Source organism: Quercus robur, chromosome 8, assembly GCF_932294415.1.
Source record: "Quercus robur chromosome 8, dhQueRobu3.1, whole genome shotgun sequence".
Lineage (NCBI taxonomy): Eukaryota > Viridiplantae > Streptophyta > Magnoliopsida > Fagales > Fagaceae > Quercus > Quercus robur.
Window position 1 is genome coordinate 62,717,552 of NC_065541.1, and position 26,730 is coordinate 62,744,281.

General features: G+C 41.3%; 2 protein-coding genes and 1 long non-coding RNA gene across 3 annotated transcripts; 2 read left to right on the top strand and 1 right to left on the bottom strand.

Annotated features, from left to right (window-relative positions):
• Positions 1-874: 874 nt before the first annotated feature.
• Positions 875-3,172, top strand: LOC126697551 (uncharacterized). The gene is made up of 2 exons (XR_007646220.1): positions 875-1,542; positions 2,651-3,172. It is a non-coding gene; the product is annotated as an uncharacterized LOC126697551 (long non-coding RNA).
• Positions 3,173-12,026: 8,854 nt separating this feature from the next.
• On the top strand, positions 12,027-13,661 carry LOC126696598 (uncharacterized). The gene is made up of 3 exons (XM_050393304.1): positions 12,027-12,863; positions 13,041-13,361; positions 13,635-13,661. Exons 1-3 carry the CDS (start codon positions 12,027-12,029, stop codon positions 13,659-13,661), a joined length of 1,185 nt encoding a protein of 394 aa, XP_050249261.1.
• A 1,173-nt stretch (positions 13,662-14,834) lies between these two features.
• LOC126696599 (uncharacterized) lies at positions 14,835-16,590 on the bottom strand. The gene is made up of 4 exons (XM_050393306.1): positions 16,307-16,590; positions 15,798-15,943; positions 15,539-15,709; positions 14,835-15,465 (listed from the first exon to the last, which is right to left on the bottom strand). Exons 1-4 carry the CDS (start codon positions 16,588-16,590, stop codon positions 14,954-14,956), a joined length of 1,113 nt encoding a protein of 370 aa, XP_050249263.1. The 3' UTR covers positions 14,835-14,953.
• Between the last annotated feature and the right edge of the window lie 10,140 nt (positions 16,591-26,730).

Below are 26,730 nucleotides of genomic sequence, written 5' to 3' on the forward strand. Positions count from 1 at the left end.
CTTAATAAACGAGTCGTGTTGGGTTGACACGAATGTAACACAACCCATTTCAACCTGCATAATATTAAATATAACATCCATCTAGAATTTTTTTTTTTTTTTTTTTTTACATCCCAAAAAGCAGTGCATACACCTCAAGTCTTCAACCCACATTCAAAATAATATAGTTCAACAAAAATATAACATTCATCTAGAAATAAGTTCTTTACACTCCAAAAGAAGTGCATACACTTCAACCCAAATTCAAAATAACAAAGTTTAACAAAAATAAAATAACATAGTTCAACAAAAATATAATATCCTTGGAACTTGCTAGATGCTAAGTATCAATATTAAAAGAATTTGAGCAAACAGTAGACTAATCCTGACTATGACCACGATTATCATCCATAGATTTTTTGTTGATGTCAAAATTCATAACATCTTCCACAAGCTCATCCAATTTTATTTGTGCAAGTTCTATGCCAAAAAAAAAAAAAAGTATTAGTAGTTCTAGGATCTGAAAGTTTCAATTTCTAATTATATCTCTTGTAAATTTTTGTAATTACTCACTTTGCTTTTTAAATTTAAAATATATGTTGGATATAAAAGGTATTTGACAAATCTAAAATAAAATAAATATTTATTTGTTATACGACTTAAACGGGTTGTGTTAAGTGGGTCATTTCGGGTTGACACAAATAAATTGGCGTGTCAAACGTGTCTATTGCGGGTTACACGGGTTGACTCGCTTATGACACATTTCTTATCGTGTCGCTTTCGGGTTGACCCGTTTATGACCCAAACCCATTAAGGCCCAACCCTAACCCGAAAAAATCCGTGTTGGGTTCGTGTCGTGTTCGCGGGTTGGGTCAAACATTGACACCCCTACTTTTAAAAGAGTCAATGATATTGTTAAAGAGATAAAATTGAAATTTTATAAAATAAAATTGCTAAAATTAGTACCCACATATATAATAATATATTTTTAAAAAAAATTGAGGGGCACATTGCCCCCTATGTCCAAGTTTTCTTTTTGAGTCAATGGAGCCACATCCTGTTGTTTGTAGAATTGTAAGTGTGCTTCAAGATATATACTTTTTTTTTTATTAATAAAATTGAATTTATTAAAAAAATATGAAAAATAATTCTAATACAAGGATAAAATGTATGAAAAAAAAAAAGCGAAAGGAAGGGAAAAAAAAGTAAAGAGAGGAAAAAAAAGAAAGAAAATGCATTGAATTAACATGATTTGGTCTTAAGTTGCCTAAGTCCATAGAAAAAATGACTTGATTGAAGGCTACGTATTATTGAAAGTAAAGTAGAATTTATGAGTCTCCATAATCATATTTTAAAAGGCAATACTACATTGATTTTAAAAGGTATAGTGTAGTTGGAGCTCAACCAACAATGGAAATTGTTGCAAAAAAAAATAAGGTAACGATAATGGACCATGAGGGAGTTTGACTAAAGAGTTGATTGAAGATCCAAAGGTGATTACTAGAAGAATCTCAAAGGGTTGGAAACCTCAACTTATTGATGAACTCCCAGGCACATTTTGTGGTAAGAAAACTTTGTTGTTGACCTATACATGTTTCTTAATAAAATCTTGTTAGGTATGCTTAGATATCATAACTTCGTGAGTTGTTAAAATTTGGCTCTTGAGTCTTGACTATACATTCTACATTAATTTGAGAGTTGGTTGGCATGGATTTACTAGCTAGGATCAAGCTAAATTGGAAGTGAAAATTAGTTCTTTTTTTTTTTTTTTTTCAAGATTCAACAGTGCCATGCATTTCTATTATTACAACCCACTTTGGATAGGAACAAGATCCTTGTCATTTATAAAGTTTCCATTTTGTTGTGTCATACAACTCTTTGACAAACTCGGGTTTAGAAGTAGCTAGGGATGGTGAAAAGTCCCCTACACAATGAGTTTTCCCTACTTTAATTAGGCCATGTTTTGCTAATTCCACCTTATCTCGGATGTGTGTGTGCATATATTTACCCATACTTTTATTTAATACATATTTATATATTATTTAATCTATTTTATATTGATCTAATATATGATTTATAGTTTTAGGTATGGGATGATAGTGTGTAGCTTTTATGTTTATAGGGGACAGAAATGAGTGTTGTGTTTCTACTTGAACATGGGATGCTGGATCATGCAACTTTTATATATATATATATATATATATGTATGTATGTATGTATGTATGTATGTAAGCATTTGTGTACCAAAAAAATTAAATTAAAAATAAAGAAAATTATAGTTAATAAATTTCACCAATAAAAGGCATTTCTCAAATTTTCTTATGAGACATTCTTGACTAAAATCGAGGTGGATACTTAGTTTAACTGTTGGTATCCCATCTTATAGAGAGAATATAATAACATTGCTGCCTTGACAAGCTTTAATTTGTATTCTTTTTTCATATGCTAATGTATCAAAGGGAAACACATAAGTTCTGATTTCATCTGACCTTTAGCCTTTGGGGCCTTTTCCTTTGAAGAGTGAACACCATCGAACTTGCAAAGTACCATATGAGCCATAGCATTTTTATTGCATTTAGAATTTTTCACATTGTATTATATGGTAAATGGAAGTGCAATTGTTTCTTTCCAGCATATATTTCTAATTATTAAGTGTTTGTTGTTGTTTTAGGTACTTGGAGCCTTTTGGTATTTGTTCTCCATAGAAAGGGAATCCACATGCTAGCAACAAGCCTGTAGGGGGTGATAAAACATGCACCCTTAATTCTACGTTTTGTGATAATAGTTCTGCCATGGACAATTTTCTGAATAATTCTTGCCCAGTACAAACACCAAATACAACGCTCTTTGATTTTGGAATATTCCTTGATGCTCTTCAATCTGGTGTAGTGGAGTCAACTGATTTTCCACAGAAGTTATTTTACTATTCTTGGTGGGGACTACAAAATCTGATATATGCTAATATAGGATATTTTTCTTTTATGCTGAACTAGTTGGCAACAATAGTGTCACTTAGTGTGTGTATTGCATTGAATTTCTAGTTTTGCCGCATTTTTTGGAAGTGTTGAAGGATATTTTTAAACACTTTGGAACTTTGATTGTGGTATTAACTTGAAACTTTGATGATGGTTATAGACAATATTATGTATTCGATAATATATTTCTATGTTAATATAATGTTATTTTGGAGACATTTGTGGTGTTGTTGTTGTTAATTAGTTACATTTGTGGTATTGTTTTAGTAGAACTAAAACTATTATAGGTTGTTTGTAATGGGACTAGTTTTTTTTTGTTTTTTTTTTAAATTATAATTTTGTAAGCGACTAAATCTCTCGTTTCGAAATAAGTCAAACAAGTGAAATAGTTTCACAAATGTGAATTTGTATTGATGATTGTGTGGTACAATTCTCTGTGATTACAAAAGATTGATCCTCTGATTCGATCTCTTTCAAAGATTTGTTGATTGGATTTGTAGTGATGTGATTTTGATTTAAACACAAGATATTCTTTAATTTGGTTGAGGGATGGATCGAAGATCTTTGGAACAGAATTACAATGAATCTCTGGCTATGAGCTTGTTAGAAATCCTTTGTTCTTCACGTTCTTTGTGTTCTTCGTGTGTTCTTCGTCTTCGAAGATTTGTGGTGGAAGTTCTCCGGGGCTTTAGAGGCTTGAATCCGTGGAGCTTCACTGATTTGTGGTTGTTTGAGGCTTCTGGAGGCTTTTGAGCTTGATTCCAGTGAACTTTGAGATCTAAGAAGATGATTTGGATGATTCCTCTTCGAATGTTCTTTGTATTTGAAGATTTGTGGTGGAAGTTCTTCGGGGCTTTGGAGGCTTGAATCCGTAGAGCTTCACTGATTTGTGATTTGTTGATGTTTTCGGACCTTTGAGCTTGATTCCCGCAAACTTTAGGATCTAGGCAGACGGTTTGGATGATTCTGCTTCGAATGTTCTCCGATTTTGGGGTTGAAGTTCTTGAAGTTCCTGGAGGCTTTAGAGCTTGATTCCAGCAGAGCTTTTTCACTTCTGAATTCTGGTCCTCCTGAATCTTGGTCCTCCTAAATGTCTTAGGAAGGCTTCTATTTATAGGAGTTTGGAGGTAGGTAAGCAACACGTGGCGGAGCCTGATTGGTGACACATGTCACAGCCTGATTGGTTCGCTTATGTCATCTCTTACACATGCTGGACTACTTGAGTCATCGCTTACACATGCTGGATTGCTTGAGTCATCGCTTACACGTGCGAGGCTGCTTGTGTCATCGCTTACACGTGCGCTGATGTGTGATTGGTTTTTGCATGACACTTGGCAAATTTCTGTTGGCTTCTGAATAGTGATAGCAAAACCTAGCAGCAATACGTGGTGCTTTGTAATTGGCTGTATTTTGTGGACTTGGTAATGTGACATGTCAGCTTGTGATAGGTCGAGAATTTTCCCTCTCTACAAATGCCCCCCTCGAGACTCGTTCACGCACACAATCTTGGAGTGTGGTGTGGTAATGAGTTTCGAAAAAATGGATTTTTGGTACTTGACTCTTTAAGTGAAGTAGTTGAAGGTGGTGGAGCTTTCAGAAGGATGAGATAATTTTCGAAGAGTAGACCCACCCATATGAAAGGCTTTGATGAGACTGAAAAGGGGTCTGCAAGTATTTGAACGTACTTGCGTGATGAAGCCTTCTCAGTAGAGGTTAAGTTGAAGTAATTTCAAAAGAGTATTTTGGATCGTTGGCGGCGATCACAAGATGTTGAAGATGGGGAAGATGAGAGAATGGTGGCTGGGTACAACATGCAAAGTCATGGGGATAACCTCGTGTTCTTAAGAACTTCTGGTGAAGTTATTTCAGAAGATCATGCTTTGGATTACAGCGAGGGCATGTGGGAAAGTGGTTGAATGTGCATGTGTAATTTTATCACTCAAGTTAAGTTGAGGTAACTTCAGAAGCTTATGGATTCTGGGTATGCTGGTGGTGGCAATGAAGAAGACGGAGATGAAGCAAAGCAAATGGGCAAAACATACGCCGCCATGGTGCTGGCTCTGTATGTTGGGGAACTTCTAGTGTAGATGTTTATGGGAAGTACACCTTTGGATATGGGACTGATTGCATGTTGAATGAAGTCCGGCGGCGAGTAATTGAATGTGCCTGTGTGATGGGACCATGCCGACAGACGTTAAGTTGAAGTAATTTCAGAAGAGTATCCTCTAAAATTCTTCAAGCTGATTTTAAGTTGGAGTAATTCCAGAAAGTGAGTTTTGAGGTACCAGCAACGATGACCTTTGGGTCCCATAGTGGTGAGGACATGGAATAAGGCTTTGGTGACCATTTACCGGCACCAAAGGCTGAATTCTGATGAGCTGGTGCCTTGGAGGTTGTTTTAAGTGTTGGATGGAAGACAATTTGTAGGATACCCCAACACTTTTTACCATCTTCACCTACTGCCACTTGTTGGAAAAGCACAGAAAAATGAAAGATGGAGCTAACTTTTGATTCTGGTCTTAGAAACCAGCCAAGTTGCTGTTTATTCCGAACCACTGCTTCTGTTGGAAGACCAAGCAATTGGAAAGAGACTACGGGAGCCTTGAGGTTAGGAATAGGTGTGTCCGTTGGACTTGGGTTTCCTAGCCAACCAAGTCCACAGAAGCATGGGAGGACGATACAGGCCTTGTTATGAGTAATTTTATGGACAAATGCGGTCATTAAGGGGAGAAACAAAATTTGTTTGAATCTCAAAACTGCAATGATGTTGTAAATAGGGTTTCGACCGAACCATGAGAGGGTTGATCTCAAACCGATTATGAAGCAAAATCGGTTGCTAGGTGTTGAGAATGATGAGGCCATAGTGAGAAATGGCTGTGAAAAGGAAGATTTGAAAATCTGAAAGAAGCAAATCTTCATTTCATGATTCAGTGTGTTTTTTTTTTTTTGATGAGTTTTTGATGAACCCGACCCTCCTATTTATAGTAGAGAGATGAAGAATGGTAGATAGGTAGTTGAGAATTTTTGGTGAGAACGTTAGATGGGAACGGTAGGTAGGAATGGTAGGCACCGAACGGGAATGGTAAGTTGGAGACTGGTAGGCGCCGAACAGGAATAGCAGGTTGAACTAATGACCTAGTGTAATTTCAGGACACACTTGTGAGAGTTCATTTGTACTTTGTAAGGGAAGTCTTGATGAAGTCTGGAGAATAACCTTGAGGGGATCCTAATTAAATGGATGAATCTCAAATTTTGATCTCAGGAGCTTAAGTTTTGGACACCGTCAGTTCTTCAAAGATGTTGGTTTGATTGGTGATTTCCAAGTCCAAAACAAATAAGTGGATTTCAAAATCAGAATCTATGTGAAAGTCTGAATAGGACAAGCTTTGCTCGAACATCTTAATTCTTGGTCAAAGTTCACTTTAAAGCCAACAGTTGCAGAATCACACTATTTGAGCAATTTTGGATTCTCAAATGAAGAAATAGACCCCAAAATCGGAATCTATGCGAAAAATTGAGCATGATAGGTCCATCTTAAAAATTTTGACATTTGGTCAACATTTGCACAAAAGTCAACTTTTTGAAAATTAGACATTTGCACAATTTCTGAGCTTCGAATGAAGAAATGGGTCCCAAAATCGGAATGTACTCAAAAAATTGAGTGGAATAGGTCCGTTTTGAAAATTTTGACTTTTTGGTCAAGGTCAAAAGTCTGCTTGGTCAAAGCATTTTATCTTTTTTTTTTTTCTAATTTCAGGCGGTTCGAACCGGGTCATATTTTCGGGTTGGTCCGGGTCGGATCTGGACAGGAGGGTCAAACCGGTTAGTGGAAGATGACATCATGCCCTGAGGGCTCGTGTGGCTCGTGCACGCATGCGAGAGGCAGGGCGACGCGTGTGAGCGCTTAAGAATATGGGGCAGCGCGTGTGGCTGATGGCAGAGATTCCCGTATCTTCTGGAGGCGCGTGGATCGTCGTTTGGGCCTGGAATTTTTGGGTTTTGTAGATCGGGGCCCGTTGGATCTCCTGATGTTGTCCGTTTTCTGAAATTTGGAACATATTTGCACAAATCTGAAGGAGGAGGCCGCGATTCCGAAGCTTGTGGCTGCGCGTGAAGACGCGTGTTAGCTCCGGTAACCTTGATTTTTCAGGTTTGGCACTTCGAGGGCCGCTGGATCGAGTGGTAATGACATTTCCTTGAAATGAAGTCTGGATTTGTACGAATACGAAGGAATAGGCCGCGATCCTCTGAAGCTTTTGGCGGCGCATGGTAGCGCGTGGCCGGGCATCTGGACCTAGATTTTTCAGATTTGGTAGATCGAAAGTCGAAGAAGACTTCTGTGGATTGAGTTTTATGAAATCCTGAACTAATTTGCACAGATTTGGCAGAGAAGGCCGCGGGTCATTGTTGGACTTATGGCCATTTGGTCTGCTTTGGCGGTGGCCGCCCTGACAGGATGGTGCCAGGATTCAGACTTGTGAGGTGGGTAGTGAGCCATCATCTTCTGTCTCTATGGCTGAATATCCTCTTTCATTTCAAAATTTGGTGCAGACTTCCCTGACTTTGAGTGCATTTGAGTTTGCAAAATCTGACTTTGAGCTCTAATTGTTTTCACATTTCTGAAATGTGAATGCAGTGCTTTCCATTGGCCAGTTGGTGGAACCTGATGGTGTCACAAATAATCCCAAGTCCATAACTCGTCCATATGTCTCGTCCAACGACAGAAGCTACAATAGGCGGAGAAAATTGCAAGCGTACCAGCGAACCTCGTCCGTATATGGACGAGCTTAATACCTCGTGAGATCTACTCGTCATTTATGAACGACAAGCCTTCCAAGATGATCTCGTCCATCTTTCACTAAAAGTGGACGAGATCATCATGGAGGTCTCGTCCATCCTTACTATGGATGGACTAAAAGTGGACGAGCTCCTCATGAAGGTCTCGTCCATCCTTACTATAGAAGGACGAGTTCATCAGCCCGTCCGACCTAGGTAACTTCCACAGCGGTTATGGAAGTTACTCCCAATTCTCCGGACTCCTCGACACTGGGAACGGTTACCAAACAGATAACCGTTCCACACACACACTATATAAGGCTTCTTCGATGAAGGGTAAGGGGATTGAGACATTTTCTTACTTTTAAGAGAATACTTCTTCGTTACAGAGAGTTCAAAATAACTAACTTGATCATCGGAGGATTTTTGGCCGGTCCTCACCGGTCCCCTCTGATTCTGTGTCCTTTGTATTACAGGAGATAGCCCAAAGATCAACGTTCAAGTCTTGTCAACCCACTGATAATCAAGGAATCATCAGTTGGCGCCGTCTGTGGGAAACGATTGTTTTACAGTTTGCTTCTCCGTGACAAAGGGTTGATGGTTCGGACTAGATCAAGGGCTACTAGCCCAGGCCATCAGGGAAGCAGCAACCCGCATCGCGATCGCCAGTCTGCGCCGGTCATGCAGTCATCTGCCCAACATGCACAATCTATGGCAGACGCTATGGCGGAGTTGACTCGCCAAAACCAAGAATTACGAATGGAGATTAATATGAGGAGGCAAACACAAGAAGAACGTGAAGGAAGACAAACAGATAGTCATGGTGGAAGAGAGAATACCGAAGTTGGAAGTCAGTTTAGAGGCACCACTTCACGAACGGTACCATACTTGAAGGAAGAAATGGACCAAATGAAGAGAGTTATGGAGGAAATGAAGGAGAATATGAAAAGGGCGAATCCGATAGAAGACTTGGTTCACAGGACTGATTCTCCCTTTACGGCTTCCATCAACGGTCACCCACTACCATCAAAGTTCAAGTTGCCTTCTCTGGATTCATATGATGGAACACGTGACCCGTTTGATCACATAGCCACTTTCAAGACCACCATGCATCTTCAAGGAGTGCCTGATGAGATAATGTGTAGGGCCTTCCCAACCACCCTTAAGGGTTCGGCGCGAGTTTGGTTTAGCAAAATACCTCCAAATTCGGTGAGTTCTTTTGAAGAGTTGAGTAAGTTATTTGTTAACAATTTCATTGGAGGACAAAGGCACAAGCGTTCCTTGTCCAGTTTGTTGACAATAGAGCAGGGAGAGAACGAGAGCCTTCGGTCATTTATCACCCGTTTTAACAGAGAAGCTCTCAGTGTGGACGAAGCAGATGATAAGCTTCTACTGGCAGCCTTCCACAATGGGGTGAATTCAGATCTGTTTATACACAAGCTCTATGAAAAAGAGCCCCAGTCCATGGCCGAACTCGTCCATTCGGCTCAGAATTTTATGAATGCAGAAGATGCAATCATTACTAAGAAGAGGAAGAGGTCCGAGAGAATGGACGCAAATCCCAGTCGTCAGCACGAGCAAGGTACTCGTCCAAAGAAGGGACGGATAGAGGAAATGAGAGATCGAGAAAGTAAGAAGCCAGGCCCTCCAGTACGGAACCGGTAGTATACCCCTTTAAACGCCCCACTTGAGCAAGTCCTTATGCAAATCAAGGATGATCCTTCCCTGAAGTGGCCGGAGAAAATGAAGGGTGATCCCAACAAGCGCAACAGGAACAAGTATTGTCACTTCCATAGGGATCATGGTCATGACACGGACGAGTGTTTTGACTTGAAGCAACAAATTGAAAATCTCATAAGGCAAGGGAAGTTGAGGGGTTTCCTTGGACGAGACCAGAGGGACGAGAAACAGAAGGGAAAGATGGAAGATTCATCGCGACCACCACTCGGGGAGATAAGAGTCATCATTGGGGGAAGTACAACTGGCCAGTCGTCCAAGTCCAAGAAAGCATACTTGAAGGTAGTACAGAGCGTCCAACTTTCTGGACGATCACCAAGAGCAAGATCTACGGACGAGCGGGCAATCACTTTCACGGACGAGGATGCTGACAGAATTCATCACCCTCATGATGATGCCCTCGTCATCTCCTTACTAATTGCAAACTACACAAGCAGAAGAGTGCTTGTGGACAATGGAAGCTCAACAGACATTTTATATTATCCAGCTTTTCAGCAGATGAGATTAGGACGAGACCAGCTCCGTCCAGTGAACTCCCCCCTAGTAGGCTTTGGTGGGATGAAGGTGCAACCAGTGGGTACCATTTCCTTATCCGTGGTAGTGGGGGCATATCCACGACAGATTACCAAGGATGTGAACTTCCTTGTGGTAGATTGTCCATCCTCTTACAATGCCATCATTGGGAGGCCAACTTTGAATAGTTGGAAAGCTGTTACCTCTACTTACCACTTATCAGTCAAGTTTCCAACAGAACACGGGGTAGGACAGGTACAAGGTGACCAACTGGCAGCAAGAGAGTGTTACTTGGCCATGCTGGCCATGGATGAACAAGTTCAAGCAATGAACATTGAAGAAAAGAGGGTTGTAGCAGAACCTACTGAAGCATTGGAAGATATTTCCTTGGATGAAGATAACCCTGAGAGGTGTACCAGGGTGGGAGCAGATTTAGAAGAGAAGATTAAGACGGACCTCGTCCAATTTTTGAAGAAAAACATCGACGTGTTTGCGTGGAGTCACGAGGATATGCCGGGTATAGACCCTAGTGTCATTACCCACCATTTGAATGTATGTCCTTCCTCCAAGCCTGTGCGGCAAAAGAAGAGGGTGTTTGCCCCTGAGAGAGATAGTGCAATCAAGGACGAGGTCCAAAAGCTGATGGTAGCAAAGTTCATTCGGGAAGTGTACTACCCGGATTGGTTGGCCAATGTAGTAATGGTCAAAAAAGCGAATGGCAAGTGGAGAATGTGCGTGGACTTCACTGATCTGAACAAGGCTTGCCCCAAGGACAGCTATCCGTTACCGCGCATTGACCAGTTAGTAGACTCAACTGCAAGCCATAAATTGCTTAGCTTCATGGATGCCTTTTCAGGATACAATCAGATAAGAATGGACGAGGCTGATCAAGAGAAGACATCTTTTGTCACCAGTCAAGGCTTATTCTGCTATAAGGTGATGTCGTTTGGTTTAAAGAATGCAGGGGCGACGTATCAGAGGTTGGTCAACCACATATTCCGTCCGCAGATTGGGCGGAATGTGGAAGTCTATGTAGATGACATGCTGGTGAAAAGTCAGGACAAAGGAAGACATCTAGACGACCTGCAGGAGACATTTGAGACATTGAGGTAGTATCACATGAAGCTGAATCCTAGCAAATGTGCCTTTGGAGTATCATTAGGGAAATTCCTTGGCTTTATGGTATCCCACAGGGGAATTGAAGCGAATCCAGATAAAATTCAAGCAATACTAGACATGAAGCCATCGCAAAATACCAAGGAAATCCAATCCCTCACTGGACGAGTCGCTGCGCTTAACAGGTTTGTCTCTAAAGCTACTGATAAATGTTTGCCATTTTTTAAGGTTCTCAAAAAAGCATTCGAATGGACCGACGAGTGTCAGAGAGCTTTCGAAGATTTGAAAGTATACCTTACCATGGCACCGCTGCTGAGTCCATCAGTGGAAGGAGAGGAACTATATTTGTACCTAGCGGTAACCCCACATGCAGTGAGCTTAGCATTGATAAGAGAGGAAGATAAAGTCCAAAGACCTGTGTATTATACAAGCAAGGCATTGAAAGGAGCGGAAGGACGATATCCACAAATGGAGAAGTTGGCCTTCGCACTAATCACAGCTTCAAGGAAGCTGAGGCATTATTTCCCAGCACATGTCATTAATGTTATGACAAATCATCCTCTCAAAAAGGCAATGAATAGACTGGAAGCTGCAGGACGATTAATCCAGTGGGCCGTGGAGCTAAGTGAGTTCGATATCAGGTATCAACCAAGGCATGCCATAAAAGCTCAAGCCCTAGCAGATTTTATTGCAGAGTTTACCCCAAGTCATAGAGAGACAGAAGACAGTGAGAGATGGATCGTCCACGTGGATGGTTCATCTACACGGCATGCAGGAGGAATTGGTGTGGTCTTGCAATCCCCAGAGGGAGATAAACTGAAACATAAAGTCCGTCTACAGTATTAAGCGACTAACAATGAAGTCGAATATAAAGCCCTCCTCAAAGGGTTAGAATTGGCAAAGTCCGTAGAAGCCAAGTCCATATGTGTCATGGGGGATTCTCAACTGATCATGGGGCAAGTGAATGGGACGTATGAAGCGAAGGAAGAAAGAATGAAGAAATACCTTGGTAGAGTGATGCGCCTTGTGAAAAGGTTTGAAAAAGCTGACTTCGTTCAAATCCCAAGGGAGGAGAACGTGGAAGCTGATACTATAGCAAAAGAGGCCTCAGCAGATGAATCATTAGAGAAGTCAGATGAAGTTCAATATATGCCAAGTATCGATGTCCAGGAAGTACAGCAGGTGGATAACAGAGAAAGTTGGATGACTCCCATTGTATCATACTTGAAGGATGGACGATTACCAGAAGAGAAAGACGAGGCCAGAAAGGTGAGGGTGAGATCAGCTAGATACGTCCTTATGAATGAAGTGCTATATAAGAGAGGTTTCTCTCAACCTTACCTTAGATGCTTAACTCCGGACGAAGCAAACTACGTGCTGAGAGAAGTTCATGAAGGGGCATGTGGCAATCACTCAGGAGCCAGATCACTTGTCCACAAGGTCGTCCGTGCAGGGTATTACTGGCCGCACATGCAAGCTGATGCTAAAGCATACGTTAAGGTCTGCGACCAATGCCAGCGATTTAGCAACGTCCCCAGACAACCATCGGAATACCTCACCCCAATGGTGGCACCGTGGCCCTTTGCACAATGGGAACTAGACATTTTGGGTCCCTTCCCTTTGGGAATAAGGCAGATGAAGTTTCTAGTGGTGGGCATCGATTACTTCACCAAATGGGTGGAGGCAGAATCGTTGGCAAATATCACACAGCAGAATGTGAAAAACTTCGTCTGGAAGAACATTGTATGCAGATTTGGAGTGCCAAAGGTATTGGTGTCTGACAACGGACGACAATTTGACAATGCACTCTTCAAGGACTTTTGCTTACACTTTGGAATTCAGAACCATTACTCCTCCCCTGCACACCCCCAAGCCAACGGCCAGGCTGAAGTTGCAAACCGATCCTTGTTGAAAATCATCAAGACTCGGCTTGAGGGGGCAAAGGGAATATGGCCAAATGAATTACCAGGAGTTTTATGGGCATACAAGACCACAGTGAGGACCCCTACAAGGGAGACCCCTTTCAAGTTAGCCTATGGAAGCGATGCAGTCATACCTGCAGAAGTACATATGGCTAATCACAGGGTGATGATGTATCAAGACAAGGATAATGAGGACCAGCTTCGTCTGAACCTCGATCTAATAGACGAGGTAAGGGCAAACGCAGAACACAGGGCAACAAAGTATAAGAACCTCATGGCTAGGCAGTATGATGCGATGGTGAAGTCTAGGCGTTTCAATATAGGAGATCTCGTCCTGAGAAAGGTCTCTTTGTCAACCAAGAACCCAGCACATGGGAAGTTGGGCCCAAACTGGGAAGGACCCTATAGAGTAATCAACTGTAAAAGGCAAGGATCCTACTACCTGGAGGCCCTGGACGGGAGAAAGTTGGAACATCCTTGGAATGTGGAGCACCTGAGGAGGTACTACCAGTAAGAGTGAACCTATGGACGAGACTGGGTCTTATCTGTCTACTAGCGTACTACTATGAGTGATGCTGTTTGATATTACTATGTTTGGTATTGTTTGTGTGTGAAGTTTGAAACTATGATTTACTTTTTATAGTTGTGTTGTGGTTATGGACGAAGTCATGAAGTATGTATTTATTAAATAAAAAGGCATCAGTGTGCATGTGCCTTATCTGTAAACAATATTTATGTTATGTACAAAATGTTGTGTGAATTCTCCATGATATTGTCGTCCAATTCAATCCTCAAGAGGGTTGAAAGATCCAAGACGAACAAAATCTCTGGACGCAGAGATGTAACGTCTAAATTTTCTTGAATAAAAGGAAGAAACCACATCCATACTCGTCCACCTCATGGACGAGGTAGAGCCAACTGAAACAATCCAAATTCTGGATGAGAGAAAAAGTTGGCAAAATAAGTAGATGGTATGTAAAATTAGTTTGCAAGTCTTAAAACGAATCAAGCTAATTAAAAATACTACCTGCTAAGACGAGTTAGACTACATGAAAAATATGTATTCTCGACATGGACGAGCTAGGAGTAAAATAGCTTAGCAGCATCTGTCCATGCAAAGAAAATGAAAGCACTCGTCCATGCAAAGAAAATGAAATCATTTGTCCATGCAAAGAAAATAAAACTTCATTCAAAGGGTGGACATCCTACGTCCAAAAACCCTTGATTAGTTTGAAAAGCAGAAATAGTATACTTAAAAAACCCGTCCTAAAACCATGGACGAGTATAATGTATTCTTGTTACATAAAGAAGGTCCAAAAACAAAGGACCAAACACAAAGGTTACAAAAAGAAAGAAAAAGCAAAGTTACAAAGGTTAAAGTCTCGTCCTAAGAAGGGGGAGCATTCTCAGCAGGCTCGTCCTGAGGAGGCTGAGTACTAGCGTCGTCTTCCACGTTGACGTCATCAGAGCCGGTCTGGAGGAGAGAGCTTGTGGCAGCAGCAAGGTTAAGCTTGATTGCGCTGAAGTCAACTTCAGGGAAGTTTTCAACAGCGTCCATTCTGAAATCTTCAAAACCAGCTGCATAATTGCGATCCAAAGTGTCTGTATACTCTTTGGACGACTTGAACTCCTCTCTTGCCTTGGAAAGACGAGCATTCAACTCATTGTTCATCTTTTGTAAGTGATCAATGCTCGTTTCCTTCTCCAATGCATCCGTCCTTAGCTCCTCAATCAACTTGTTACACTCTTTGACCTCGTCCTTAGCTTTTTCAGCAAACCCAGCCCATTTCTTACAGTCAACGTTCACCTCCTGAATCCTTGTCTCCAACAAGACTCTCGTCTTGTCCAGCTCCGTTGCCTGTCTAGACGCTGCTATAAACTTTGACATGGCCTGTGAATAGACAGAACAACATAGAATGATTAAATGAGGAAAAGTTAATAACTGAACAAGGACGAGGGATACTGGCATACCTTGAAGAGGTCATGGACGCCTGAATGTTCAAATTCCTTCAAGCCCATGTTATAGCACATGTTTATATCCTCGTCCTTGACGGCTGTCTGGAAACATTCCCAAGCCAGATCTTCGCTCTCAATAATGTTCGTAGAAGGCTGGGACGAGCCAGGCGTAGTAGACTTGGCTAAAGGAGTTCTGGGCGGAGTCTTGGACGGAGTGGATTCAACTGGAGTGGACGAGTCCACGTCGACTATCTGGACGGCAGGCTGAGACTGAGGAGGTTTTGACTTAACCACCTTGGACGAGCCCTGCTTAACCCTTTTGTCTCTACGACTGGGGAGCCCTTCCAGGTCAATATTCTTTGGCAAGAATTTTCCTTTGTCCCCAGCCGTTGGACGCGTCTGACCCTCAGGACGATCCTGGGCCATACCCTCAGGACGCTTCCCTTCTCCAGCAATTTCCTTCCCTTTGTTCTCTTTCATTGTTGACATTCCTAAGACGAGATGAACAAATTAAGAAATGTATACAAAAAAGAAAAGGGAAAGGAAGTTTAGCTAAAAACTTACTTTTTCGCACAGTAACTTCGTGGGCTATAGCTTCGTCTGAAGGCTCGGGACCTAAACCCCACTTGGCTAGACGTCTAAGCGTGACAAGAGAATGGAAGCTCCTATCTGTGTGTAGACGAGCCCTGTGGACGCGGTCACGGTGAAATTTGCTCAAGGACGGACGTTTGGCAGCTACAACACAATGAACAAATAAAGGTTAGAAATTGTAAATATACCAAATAGGAGTAAGAATAAAAATAGACAAGGGGAAGGGACGTACCTTCTGGACGAAGGTTCCCTAGGTCCCCAGTGTAAGGGGGAAAGGGATCCCTGCCAACATCCACAGGGTTCCCTGCCCAGAAGCCTGAAAGAAAAATGAACTTCGTCTTCCACTTCCTATCAAACGAAGCTAGGGACTTGATCAACCTACAATCATTCCCCCTAGCAGTAAACTGATAAAAACCTTCAGATTGACTTATGGCAGAAGGTTTATAACAATAAAGGAACTCGTCCACTGTAAGAGGACGGTCCCCACCAAAAACTTCCCTCCACAAAATTTGCATAGAGATAATTAATCTCCATGCATTAGGATTGAATTGACAAACACCTAAACCTAACTTGACTAATAACTCCCTAGAGAAGGCATTTAAAGGAAACCTAAGGCCACCTAAGAAGTAAGATTCATAGACGCCTATTCCAAAACGGGGCTCACAACACCACTCTCCACGGACGGGTAACCTAGGGTTAAACTCGTCCGGGATTTGATACCAGGATTTAAGGTTACCTAACCTTTGTTCGTCCGTCTTAGAATGGACGCCTACAGCGCAACTAAAGACGGTCTCTACCTCGTCCGAAGGATTGGACGGAGAACCAGCTTGAGAGCCAGAAGCTCTCCTAAGCTGTTCTTGGACGACTTCAATAGGGAGCCCAGGGGCCCCAGAAGAGTAGTTCTCGTCCGTGCTTCCTCCACTCTCATCACTAGCACTGTTAGAGCTAGACCTATCACTAGTATCATCACAATACTCGTCTATAACCTTATTAAGGCTATCAGTAGACGAGGAAGCAACAGACATCCCTAACAAGAAACTTAAACCTAAAGACGAGAAAAAGAAGAGTACCTGGCTCTAGACGGAAGAAGACTCTAGACGCAGAGAACTCCTAGACGAGGCTCTAGACGATGGATGTCAAGGAAGAAAATTTCTGGAATGAGGAGGGTTAAGGGAGGCATTCCACTATTTATAGGATGCTGACCTGGGTAATCGAAACGACCCAACCAATACGGAAGCAACATGTGGCATCTACCTCGGAAAAATAAATCGACGGAATCAGTCTCTAATAAGAAAAGGACACGTGGTACAGTAATTATTAACCAATTATGTCCAAGAACGTTCAACCCTTTGGACGACTCACATGGACGAGGGGGCAACTGATGGTGTCACAAATAATCCCAAGTCCATAACTCGTCCATATGTCTCGTCCAACGACAGAAGCTACAATAGGCGGAGAAAATTGCAAGCGTACCAGCGAACCTCGTCCGTATATGGATGAGCTTAATACCTCGTGAGATCTACTCGTCATTTATGAACGACAAGCCTTCCAAGATGATCTCGTCCATCTTTCACTAAAAGTGGACGAGATCATCATGGAGGTCTCGTCCATCCTTACTATGGATGGACTAAAAGTGGACGAGCTCCTCATGAAGGTCTCGTCCATCCTTACTATGGATGGACGAGTTCATCGGCCCGTCCGACCTAGGTAACTTCCACAGCGGTTATGGAAGTTACTCCCAATTCTCCGGACTCCTCGACACTGGGAACGGTTACCAAACAGATAACCGTTCCACACACACACTATATAAGGCTTCTTCGATGAAGGGTAAGGGGATTGAGACATTTTCTTACTTTTAAGAGAATACTTCTTCGTTACAGAGAGTTCAAAGTAACTAACTTGATCATCGGAGGATTTTTGGCCGGTCCTCACCGGTCCCCTCTGATTCTGTGTCCTTTGTATTACAGGAGATAGCCCAAAGATCAACGTTCAAGTCTTGTCAACCCACTGATAATCAAGGAATCATCAGAACCATTTAATGGTTTGCTGACTTTCTTCATTTCTTTTGTCTGTTGTCTCAGAAATTTTCTATATAAAGGCATGCTATTGCCTACCTTCATCACTGAGATACATGCTCAACCTTCAGCTTTCTCCTCCTGCTTTCAAGATTTTTTATTTTTATTTTTTTTTTTTTTTTTACATGCTATGAGATATTTTCCCTAACAAATTTTTTTGTTGCTTGTTTTTGTTTTGCAGCACAGTTTTCTTGATCTTTAGGTTTTGACATCAAACTTTATGCTGACATTCTCATAGAAGTGTTTGCCTTCATTTATCAAATTATTGCCCTTTGTCTTGGCAATTAGGCTACACCAACACTTGTTTTTCAACACAGCCATCTCAAGAATCTTTGCAACGACGTTTCCATAAGGATATTCAGCTAGACAATAATGCTATCGCTAGTACTTGTCGTTGGAGTTGTATTGGCTCGAGTGTTGGCAATGAAGCAATACTAGTGTTGGTCGTTAATGGAACAATGCTAGCACTTGTTTTTGCATGAACGTGTTCCACACTTGTCTTTGCAACGTAGTCACACCAATTGTTCTTATCATGAAGCCGTGCAAAGTTTGCATTTGCATTGAAGCAACCACGTCAACACTTGATTCGCATCGAAGCAACCACGTCAACACTTCATTCGCATCGAAGCCGTGCCAACATTCATCTTTGTCATGAAGTCACATCAACACTTCATTCGCACCAAAGCCGTGCCAACGTTCATCTTTGTCATGAAGCCATATCAACAATTCATTTGTGCCGAAGCCATGAAGCCACGTCAATACTCCATTTTTGCCGAAGCCGTGCCAACGTTTATCTTTGCCATTAAGCAATATTTGCACTTGCATCTACTATGAAGTCACACCATTATTTGCATTAAAGTCGTGCTAACATTCATCTTTGCCATGAAGCCATTACAACACTTCATTTGCACTGAAGCCGTGCCAACGTTCATCTTTGCCATGAAGCAATGACAATACTCCACATTAGCACTTGCACTCGCATTGAAGTTGCACTGATATGGACCTTTATAACAAAGCTACAATGGCACCAATTTTCAGAGACAATATAGCTCAGACATCAAGGGTACATAGCACTATAGCCAAATATCAAGAATTCAAAGATGCCAACAAGACTTTGAAGATGCAAGGACTTCTCATTAAGATTTTGGAGATGCCAACGAAACCTTAAAGTTTCAAGAAGAATGCCGCTAAGTCTTTGACATTGCAAGGAGCTCTCATTAAGACTTTGAAGATGCAAGGAGATTCCAACAAAACCTTGAAGTTTCAAGAAGAATGCCGCCAAGACTTTGACATTGCATGGACATGCCCTTAGAGGAGAGATGATGCAACACCAACTTCAGATGTTGGAGGAAGGTGACATTGTCCAACTTTTGGAGACATGATGTGAAACTGCACTACTCAGAAGGGAGATGATGTGGTTCAAATTTCGGAGTTGTGAAGTGGCACAACTTAGAAGAGAGACGATGTAGCTTAGACTTGTAAGGTACAAGAAGATGCCCCCAGGAGATAAGTGATGCAAAGCATATTTCAAAAACGTGGGAGGATGTCCACAGAAGATGAGCAATGCCATGTAGACTTCATTCCTTGCAAAAGAGGTTAAAGATTTTATTTTACTCCACAATCAAGAACCAACTTATGTTTATCATTAGTTCAAGGAAAGCTGAGTAACACCAATTCTTTGCAGCTGTTATTTTCTACCATAATGATCTTTGAGCATAATGTAGTGAGCAATTGACTGATCTTGAGCAACGCCTTGCCAATCAAAGGGTTCTTGAAAGCATGTTGATGGCCTATGGAGAAACTCTTCAAGCTAGACAGGCAATCCTTCTTCTTTTCATGTGACTGAATTTAGTGACAAGTACTAAGCTGCCTATGTACCCCGGAGAGGGATCAAGTCATCACGTAGTTCAACAGATTTTTTTATTTTATTTGGTGATTTTTTTTTTGATAATTTCTTTTTTTGGATGATTTTTTTTGTTTTTTGATGATCTTTTTTTTTTTTTTGGATAATTTCTTTTTTCTTGATGATTTTTTTTTCTGGATAATTTCTTTCTCTTTTTTTTTTTGGCTAAAAATTTTTTAGTGCGTGACTGAACTCAGCAAAAGATACTAAGTTGCCTACGTACCCCGTAAAGGGATCAAGTCATCACGTAGTTCAAAAGATTTTTTTTTTTTTGATGATTTTTTTTGTTTTGTTTTGTTGTTGTTGTTTTTTTTTTTTTTTGTGTTTTTTGCAAAAAGGGGGGGCGCAGTGTGTAATAGTGGGTATCACCACTAATCGAACCCGAGACCTTGGCCTCAAGGGAGACACGGGTGTCCAACCGCTACGCCACACTCGCAATTGGTGACATGGAGTGGGATTAATTTCTCCTTATTGGTACGCTTTAAAGGGTAATGGAAAGACATCATGTACTCTTGCAACGCTACAGCGGGTAGTTTAAGCTCTTACTGAGGAGCAATCCTTGATTTTCAAGTGTAGAAGTGTTTAATGAACTTCCCATTGATGGGGCCGATCCTTGCATCATCATTGTTGATCAACTTGTGAGCTTGGTTAGTATTTGCCTCCTGCTTAAGAGTTGGAAGTACATCATAAGCAATGGTCACATGGTTTGACCCGACAACTTCATTGAAGTCTAGATCAATCTTGTTTTCTTTGGCAAGCTTCATGATTTGTTCTTTGAAGACGAAGCATTTTTGTATTGGGTGGCCAATGATGCGATGATATTTGCAGTAGTTAGGGTCATCAACTTTCCCCATGTCTTCTGGTCGCCTGCATTCTGGCAATTCAATTAGCTTCAATTGCAATAGTTGTTCTAAAATGTTTGGCACATCTTCATCGGGGAACGGATATACTTTTTGCTCACGTTCCTTAAAAGTCAGGCGACGCACTTCATTCTTTTGCCATCCTTCAAGCTGTTTTTCATTTGCATTTGCTCCTCTTCTTGGAACCTTGACTTCGGCAGTGTTAACAACCATTGGGTCTTTGAGGCTGACTTTTGCATTCCTGTCATTCCTCCTTACTTCCTTTATGCTTTCCTCAAGTATGGGAGGGTTTGTACTTCCGCGGCTAGCAATGCTCAACTCCATGTCATGGGCACGAGTTGCTAACTCTTCAAATGTTCGGGGCTTTATCCCTTGAAGGATGTAAAGAAGTCCCCAATGCATGTCTTGGATGCACATCTCTACAACAGATATTTCAGAAAGTCTATCCTTGCAATCTAGACTCAAAGAACGCCACCGATTGATATAATCAACGACAAGCTCATCCTGCCACTGTTTAGTATTGGTAAGCTCTATCATGCCTACCGTACGCCGTGTGTTGTAGAATCGGTTGAGAAACTCTCTTTCTAGTTGTTCCCAACTGTCGATTGACTCAGGTTCTAAGTCTGTATACCAATCAAAGGCATTTCCCTTGAGCGAACGGACAAATTGCTTTACAAGGAGCCTTCCTTGAGTCCCTGCGTTCTCACAAGTTTCTACAAAGTGAGCAATGTGTTGCTTAGGATTTCCTTTGCCATCAAACTGCAAGAACTTAGGGGGTTGATACCCATTTGGCATTCTCATGTTGTCGATGCGCTTTGTGTAGGGTTTTGAATATGTGAGAGAACTTGTAGAAGAACCTCCATATTGTGCTCGGATGGTATTTGTTATCATGTCTTTTAATTGTTGGACTGACAACGAAGCAACTGAAGTAGATTGTTCTCGTCGAGGAGTGTTTTCAATTTCTCTCCCTTCGTTATCCTTTGCAGATGTGAATTTATGACCATGGCTTGATTCACCAAGATCTTGTACTTCAAGTTTGTTCATTAAAGTTGCAATTTGGAGGTCCTTATCTTCAAGTGCTTTTGTGAGAAGGACAACCCTTTGTTCCATTTCGGCCATCTTTTCTTCCAAGGTAGAGGTGTTAGTCATCATGACTGACAGAACTTCCCAAGATGATGGAGAAGAAAGTGATTTGATGTGAGCACGTGGAATCTCATTTTTTGGGTTCCCTTTGATGGGAGAGAAATCGTACGACCAACTTCTTGTGTAGAAAGAAGGGGATTTGCCCCCATCCTTTAGGTGATCCAAGGTGGAGATGTCCTTGTTGATGACCTTGTTTCTTGTAAGAGGGTCTAAGGAGATGATTGTCTGGACCTTGGCTTCCTTGGTTGATTGAGATTGAAGTTGATTGTTTGCTTTAGGTTGGCTACAATTGATTACACCAATGCAGTTGTTGGTAGTAGCCGTACCAAGTCTAATTGAAGTAGCTATTGTTGAAGCTTGAATGTTCTTGCTAGAGGCCATTGAAGTTGGTAGCAAGGTGATGTTGATTTCTTTCTTTGAAGGAGAATGAGATGAGAGGTAGGGATGTCCCACCGGACGTGCCAGAATTTGTAAGCGACTAAATCTCTCGGTTTGAAATGAAGTCAAATAAGTGAAATAGTTTCACAAATGTGAATTTGTATTGATGATTGTGTGGTACAATTCTCTGTGATTACAAAAGATTGATCCTCTGATTCGATCTCCTTCAAAGATTTTTTGATTGGATTTGTAGTGATGTGATTTTAATTTAAACACAAGATATTCTTTAATTTGGTTGAGGGATGGATCGAAGATCTTTGGAACAGAATTACAATGAATCTCTGGCTATGAGCTTGTTAGAAATCCTTTGTTCTTCACGTTCTTTGTGCTCTTCGTGTGTTCTTCGTCTTCGAAGATTTGTGGTGGAAGTTCTCCGGGGCTTTAGAGGCTTGAATCTGTGGAGCTTCACTGATTTGTGGTTGTTTGAGGCTTCTGGAGGCTTTTGAGCTTGATTCTAGTGAACTTTGAGATCTAAGAAGATGATTTGGATGATTCCTCTTCGAATGTTCTTTCTATTTGAAGATTTGTGGTGGAAGTTCTTCGGGGCGTTGGAGGCTTGAATCCGTAGAGCTTCACTGATTTGTGATTTGTTGATGTTTTCGGACCTTTGAGCTTGATTCCCGCAAACTTTAGGATCTAGGCAGACGATTTGGGTGATTCTGCTTCGAATGTTCTCCGATTTTGGGGTTGAAGTTCTTGAAGTTCCTGGAGGCTTTAGAGCTTGATTCCAGCAGAGCTTTTTCACTTCTGAATTCTGGTCCTCCTGAATCTTGGTCCTCCTAAATGTCTTAGGAAGGCTTCTATTTATAGGAGTTTAGAGGTAGGTGAGCAACACATGGTGGAGCCTGATTGGTGACACATGTCACAGCCTGATTGGTTCGCTTATGTCATCGCTTACACATGCTGGACTACTTGAGTCATCGCTTACACGTGCTGGATTGCTTGAGTCATCGCTTACACGTGCGAGGCTGCTTGTGTCATTGCTTACACGTGCGCTGATGCGTGATTGGTTTTTGCATGACACTTGGCAAATTTCTGTTGGCTTCTGAATAGTGATAGCAAAACCTAGCAGCAATACGTGGTGCTTTGTAATTGGCTGTATTTTGTGGACTTGGTAATGTGACGTGTCAGCTTGTGATAAGTCGGGAATTTTCCCTCTCTACAAATTTAACCTATAGTGGCGGGCAAAAATGCCGCTAAAGGTCTAATATTATGTTATAATTGAAGCTTTATAGCGACATTTATAGCTCGCTACTAAAGCTTCAAACATATAGCGACGATCGTAACCGTTGCTAAAAGGTGCATATGGGCGGTTGTACGTGAAGCCCTATAGCAATGCGCATATCCCGCCGCTAAAAGGTCAATTGACCTGAATTTTAACCTCATATGGCGACGGTTTTCTACCTGGGGCAATAGACCAAAATCGCCGCTAAATGATAGATCTATTGCAACGTTTTTTGTTATCGCTGCAATAGATCTATAGTAGCACTGCAACAGTGGCAAGAAGAACCACTGCAATAGCACCCACTGCTAAAGGTTAAATGTACCTTTAGCGGCGGTTTTGGCCTGCCGCAATAGTACGTTTTTCTTTTAGTGTCACAACCAAGGCACTAAAGACTAAAATACCAACAATTAGGCTTGTGTGGTTCTTTTTGGACCCATTCAATACGGTTAGGAGCTTAAGCCTGAGTTTATCCAAATTAAGATTTTTAGCATCTCCATTTATGTTAAAGCTCCAGCCTAAGACGTAGTGCGAACTTGAGGATGAAAGGTCAGTTGAAGCAAAGAACCCAATGAACATGGATTCTTTAAAAATTGGTGAGAGGTCCACATTATAGGACAAAAGTGCAAACTTGGGTCTATCAAATTCTTGCGCTAGCGTAACATTTAATTGATTTATTCGTGCATCATATTCAACCCATGCCTGAATTACATGACCACTTTTCAAAGTAAGGGAATCCTTTCTACGCATAGATTGATTGACTTAAACAAATTTGTCTGATACTATGCTACAGTTGAGGCCTATGAAGCATGGGTGCATTTCCGAATTCGGGTGCGGCTGCGACTGCAGCGATTAAAAAATTATTAAAAATATTTTCATTTATATTTTCTATATATTGCTAACCATACCTTTTCACATTATACAAACATATACAAAATTTAAGAGCAATAGTAGATGATAACTAAAACATGATGTTTATAAATTAAATACAGTCCACAAGTTTGAAAGTTAAAACTAAAACATTGAAATTAGAATACAGGGAGGGAGGCAGAGAGCAGAGAGGCAGGAGGTAGTGATGGTTTTAGGGTTTTTTTTTTTTTTTTTTTTTTTATATATAATAATTCTTACTTGAATTTTGGCCTGATTCAGAGCTGGTATCAGCCTAAATCGGCCGATATTTGCTTGAACCGACAGGTACAACATGAATCAGTCAGTTTCGGCTAGCCGATACGAACTGATTCAACCCAAATCGGTTTGATTCAACACAAATCGACACGAATCCCAAAAAAAAAAGCACTGATATGCGAGTAGCGGCATTGCCCACTACACCTCGTGTCAGACATTGGTGGTGCACCCCTGTAGCCGCGTCAGTGCTTTCCTGGATGAGGCCGACGACAACATGGTTATCATCGATGTCACTGAACTTGGGGTGTGTGACAGTGAATGCCACCATGAATACGTGGTCTGAGATGTTCCCATTATTTTTGGAGTTGAGTTCACCAAGATAAGGGCCTCGAAGAGCCCCAGATGGAAAGATTGTGAAAGCGAAGTGGTGGCGGCCTTGATTTCCATGTTCATTGATCAAATCAAAAGCGAACATGGTGGAAAATGACATAACTTTGCTGCTGGAGGAGTTCTTGAATTGGATTGGATGTTTATAAAATGCGTGGCTATCAACTTCAATCGAGTGATCATTTGACAGCTGAAGTATGTCATTGTTATCAATCACTGCATTAATGTCTGAGCTTAAGTTTTTATGTTCAGCATTGAACCCGTTAGTGAGCTGGGTCAACAAGGGTCCAACATTTTCAAGGTCAAGCTTTACTCAATATAGGAGAAGAAGGAAAACCTAGAAGAAAAGGATGAGGTTTGTTGCCACAAGAGAGAAAAAAGAATGATCTTTTTGATGTAGAGGAAACTTAGTGTGTGTCTGGGACAGTGGCAGGTCTAGGAATTTTTCTCTGAGTGTTCCTTAAGAAGCATAAATTATACAATCTAATAAAAAGATAAATTCATATATTGACAACAATAACAATAAAAAAAACTCACAAATACATAAAGTTTACAATTACCTTCTACGAGTTTTTATATTTTGAAATCGGTGTATGATAGTCTCATTATCAATGCTACAAGTTATATCTTTTTCAATGTACACAACCAAGTAATTATTCATCCACTGAATGTAAAACAAATTATGGAGCAAAATTTAATTTTATTGGCATAAAAAAAACTGAGGGTGTTCCTAAATATTTTTTGAAGAGTAGACAAATAAAAAATTTTAAATTATTATATATAAATAAATAAATAAAATTCAGGTCAAGGTGGTCTTAGGACCACCCTAACCTTAAGGTGGCGCTACCCCTGGTTTGGGAAGCAATGAAAATTATAAATTATTTTACTATTCAGCTTATTTTTTATGCTATTCATGGGTCCCACTGCACTTTTTGATACTATTCATGGACCCCACTGTACTATTTTAACTAACTTTTACCTTTATCTATAGTACTTTCAGCAATAAGTTTTCAGTTTCAGCTAGGGCTGTCCATGGGTCGGGCGGGTCGAGTTTTTGCCCAACCCGCAACCGACCCGTACAAGATCGGGTGGTCGTTTTTCAACCCGCAACCGACCCATAACAGTAACGGGTTCGTCGGTTCGGATTGCCGGCGGGTGGTCGTCGGTTTCGGGTGAACCCGATTATCACTGGAATCCTTCGAAACGCGGCGAGCCATCCAAGATCCGGTGAGATCCAGTTGGATTCGGCAAGATTTCTGCCAAATCGTGATGAGAAATCACTGGTTCGGCTAGATCCGATGTTTATTGTGCTAGAAATCGACGGATTTAAGTGAAAAAGTCGCCGGAATCTGGAAAAAGTGGTCGAAATCTGGGAAAAAATTGTCGGAATCTGGAAAAGTGGTCGGAATCTGGGAAAAAATGGTCGGAATCTGGGAAAAGGTGGTCGGATCTGGAAAAAGTGGTCGGAATCTGGAAATCGGAATCTGGAAAAGTGGTCGGAATCTGGGAAAAGGTGGTCGGAATCTGGAAAAACTAGTCGGAATCTGCGAAAAACTGGTCGGAATCTGGAAAAAATGGCCGGATTTTAATGGACGTCGGGCGGGTCGGGTTTCACGGGTTTTAGAGGAAAAGATCCGACACCCGACCCGCCGGCGTCGGGTTTTTGAAGTCGGGACCCGAGTCCGACCACCGGTGCCGTCGGATCGGGTGATTCCGGGTCGGGTCCGGTCGGGTGGGGCGGGTTGGGCGGGTGGGCGGTTTGTATGGACAGCCCTAGTTTCAGCAAAATAAGCAGTATCCAAAGTGACCCTTAGTGTCTGTTTGGCATGATTAATTTTGCCAACTTATTTTACTATTCAGCTTATTTTTGTTACTATTCATGGGTTCCAATATACTATTTCAACTAACTTTTACATTTATCTACTATACTTTCAGTAAAAAATTTTCAGTAAAAAATTTTCAGTTTCAACAAAATAAGTGGATTCCAAACAGACCTCAGCTATTTATATATT

Excerpts from the sequence above, each read along its gene's own strand:
- LOC126696598 (XM_050393304.1), top strand. The coding sequence starts at position 12,027 with ATGGGGGATTCTCAACTGATCATGGGGCAAGTGAATGGGACGTATGAA. Across the intron at positions 12,864-13,040 it reads GCAGATTTGGAGTGCCAAAG|GGAATATGGCCAAATGAATT; the intron begins GTATTGGTGTCT and ends GAGGGGGCAAAG. Across the intron at positions 13,362-13,634 it reads GAGATCTCGTCCTGAGAAAG|TTTGAAACTATGATTTACTT; the intron begins GTCTCTTTGTCA and ends TTGTGTGTGAAG.
- LOC126696599 (XM_050393306.1), bottom strand. The coding sequence starts at position 16,590 with ATGTCTGTTGCTTCCTCGTCTACTGATAGCCTTAATAAGGTTATAGAC. Across the intron at positions 15,710-15,797 it reads AGGGAACCTTCGTCCAGAAG|CTGCCAAACGTCCGTCCTTG; the intron begins GTACGTCCCTTC and ends ATTGTGTTGTAG. Across the intron at positions 15,466-15,538 it reads CGAAGTTACTGTGCGAAAAA|GAATGTCAACAATGAAAGAG; the intron begins GTAAGTTTTTAG and ends ATCTCGTCTTAG.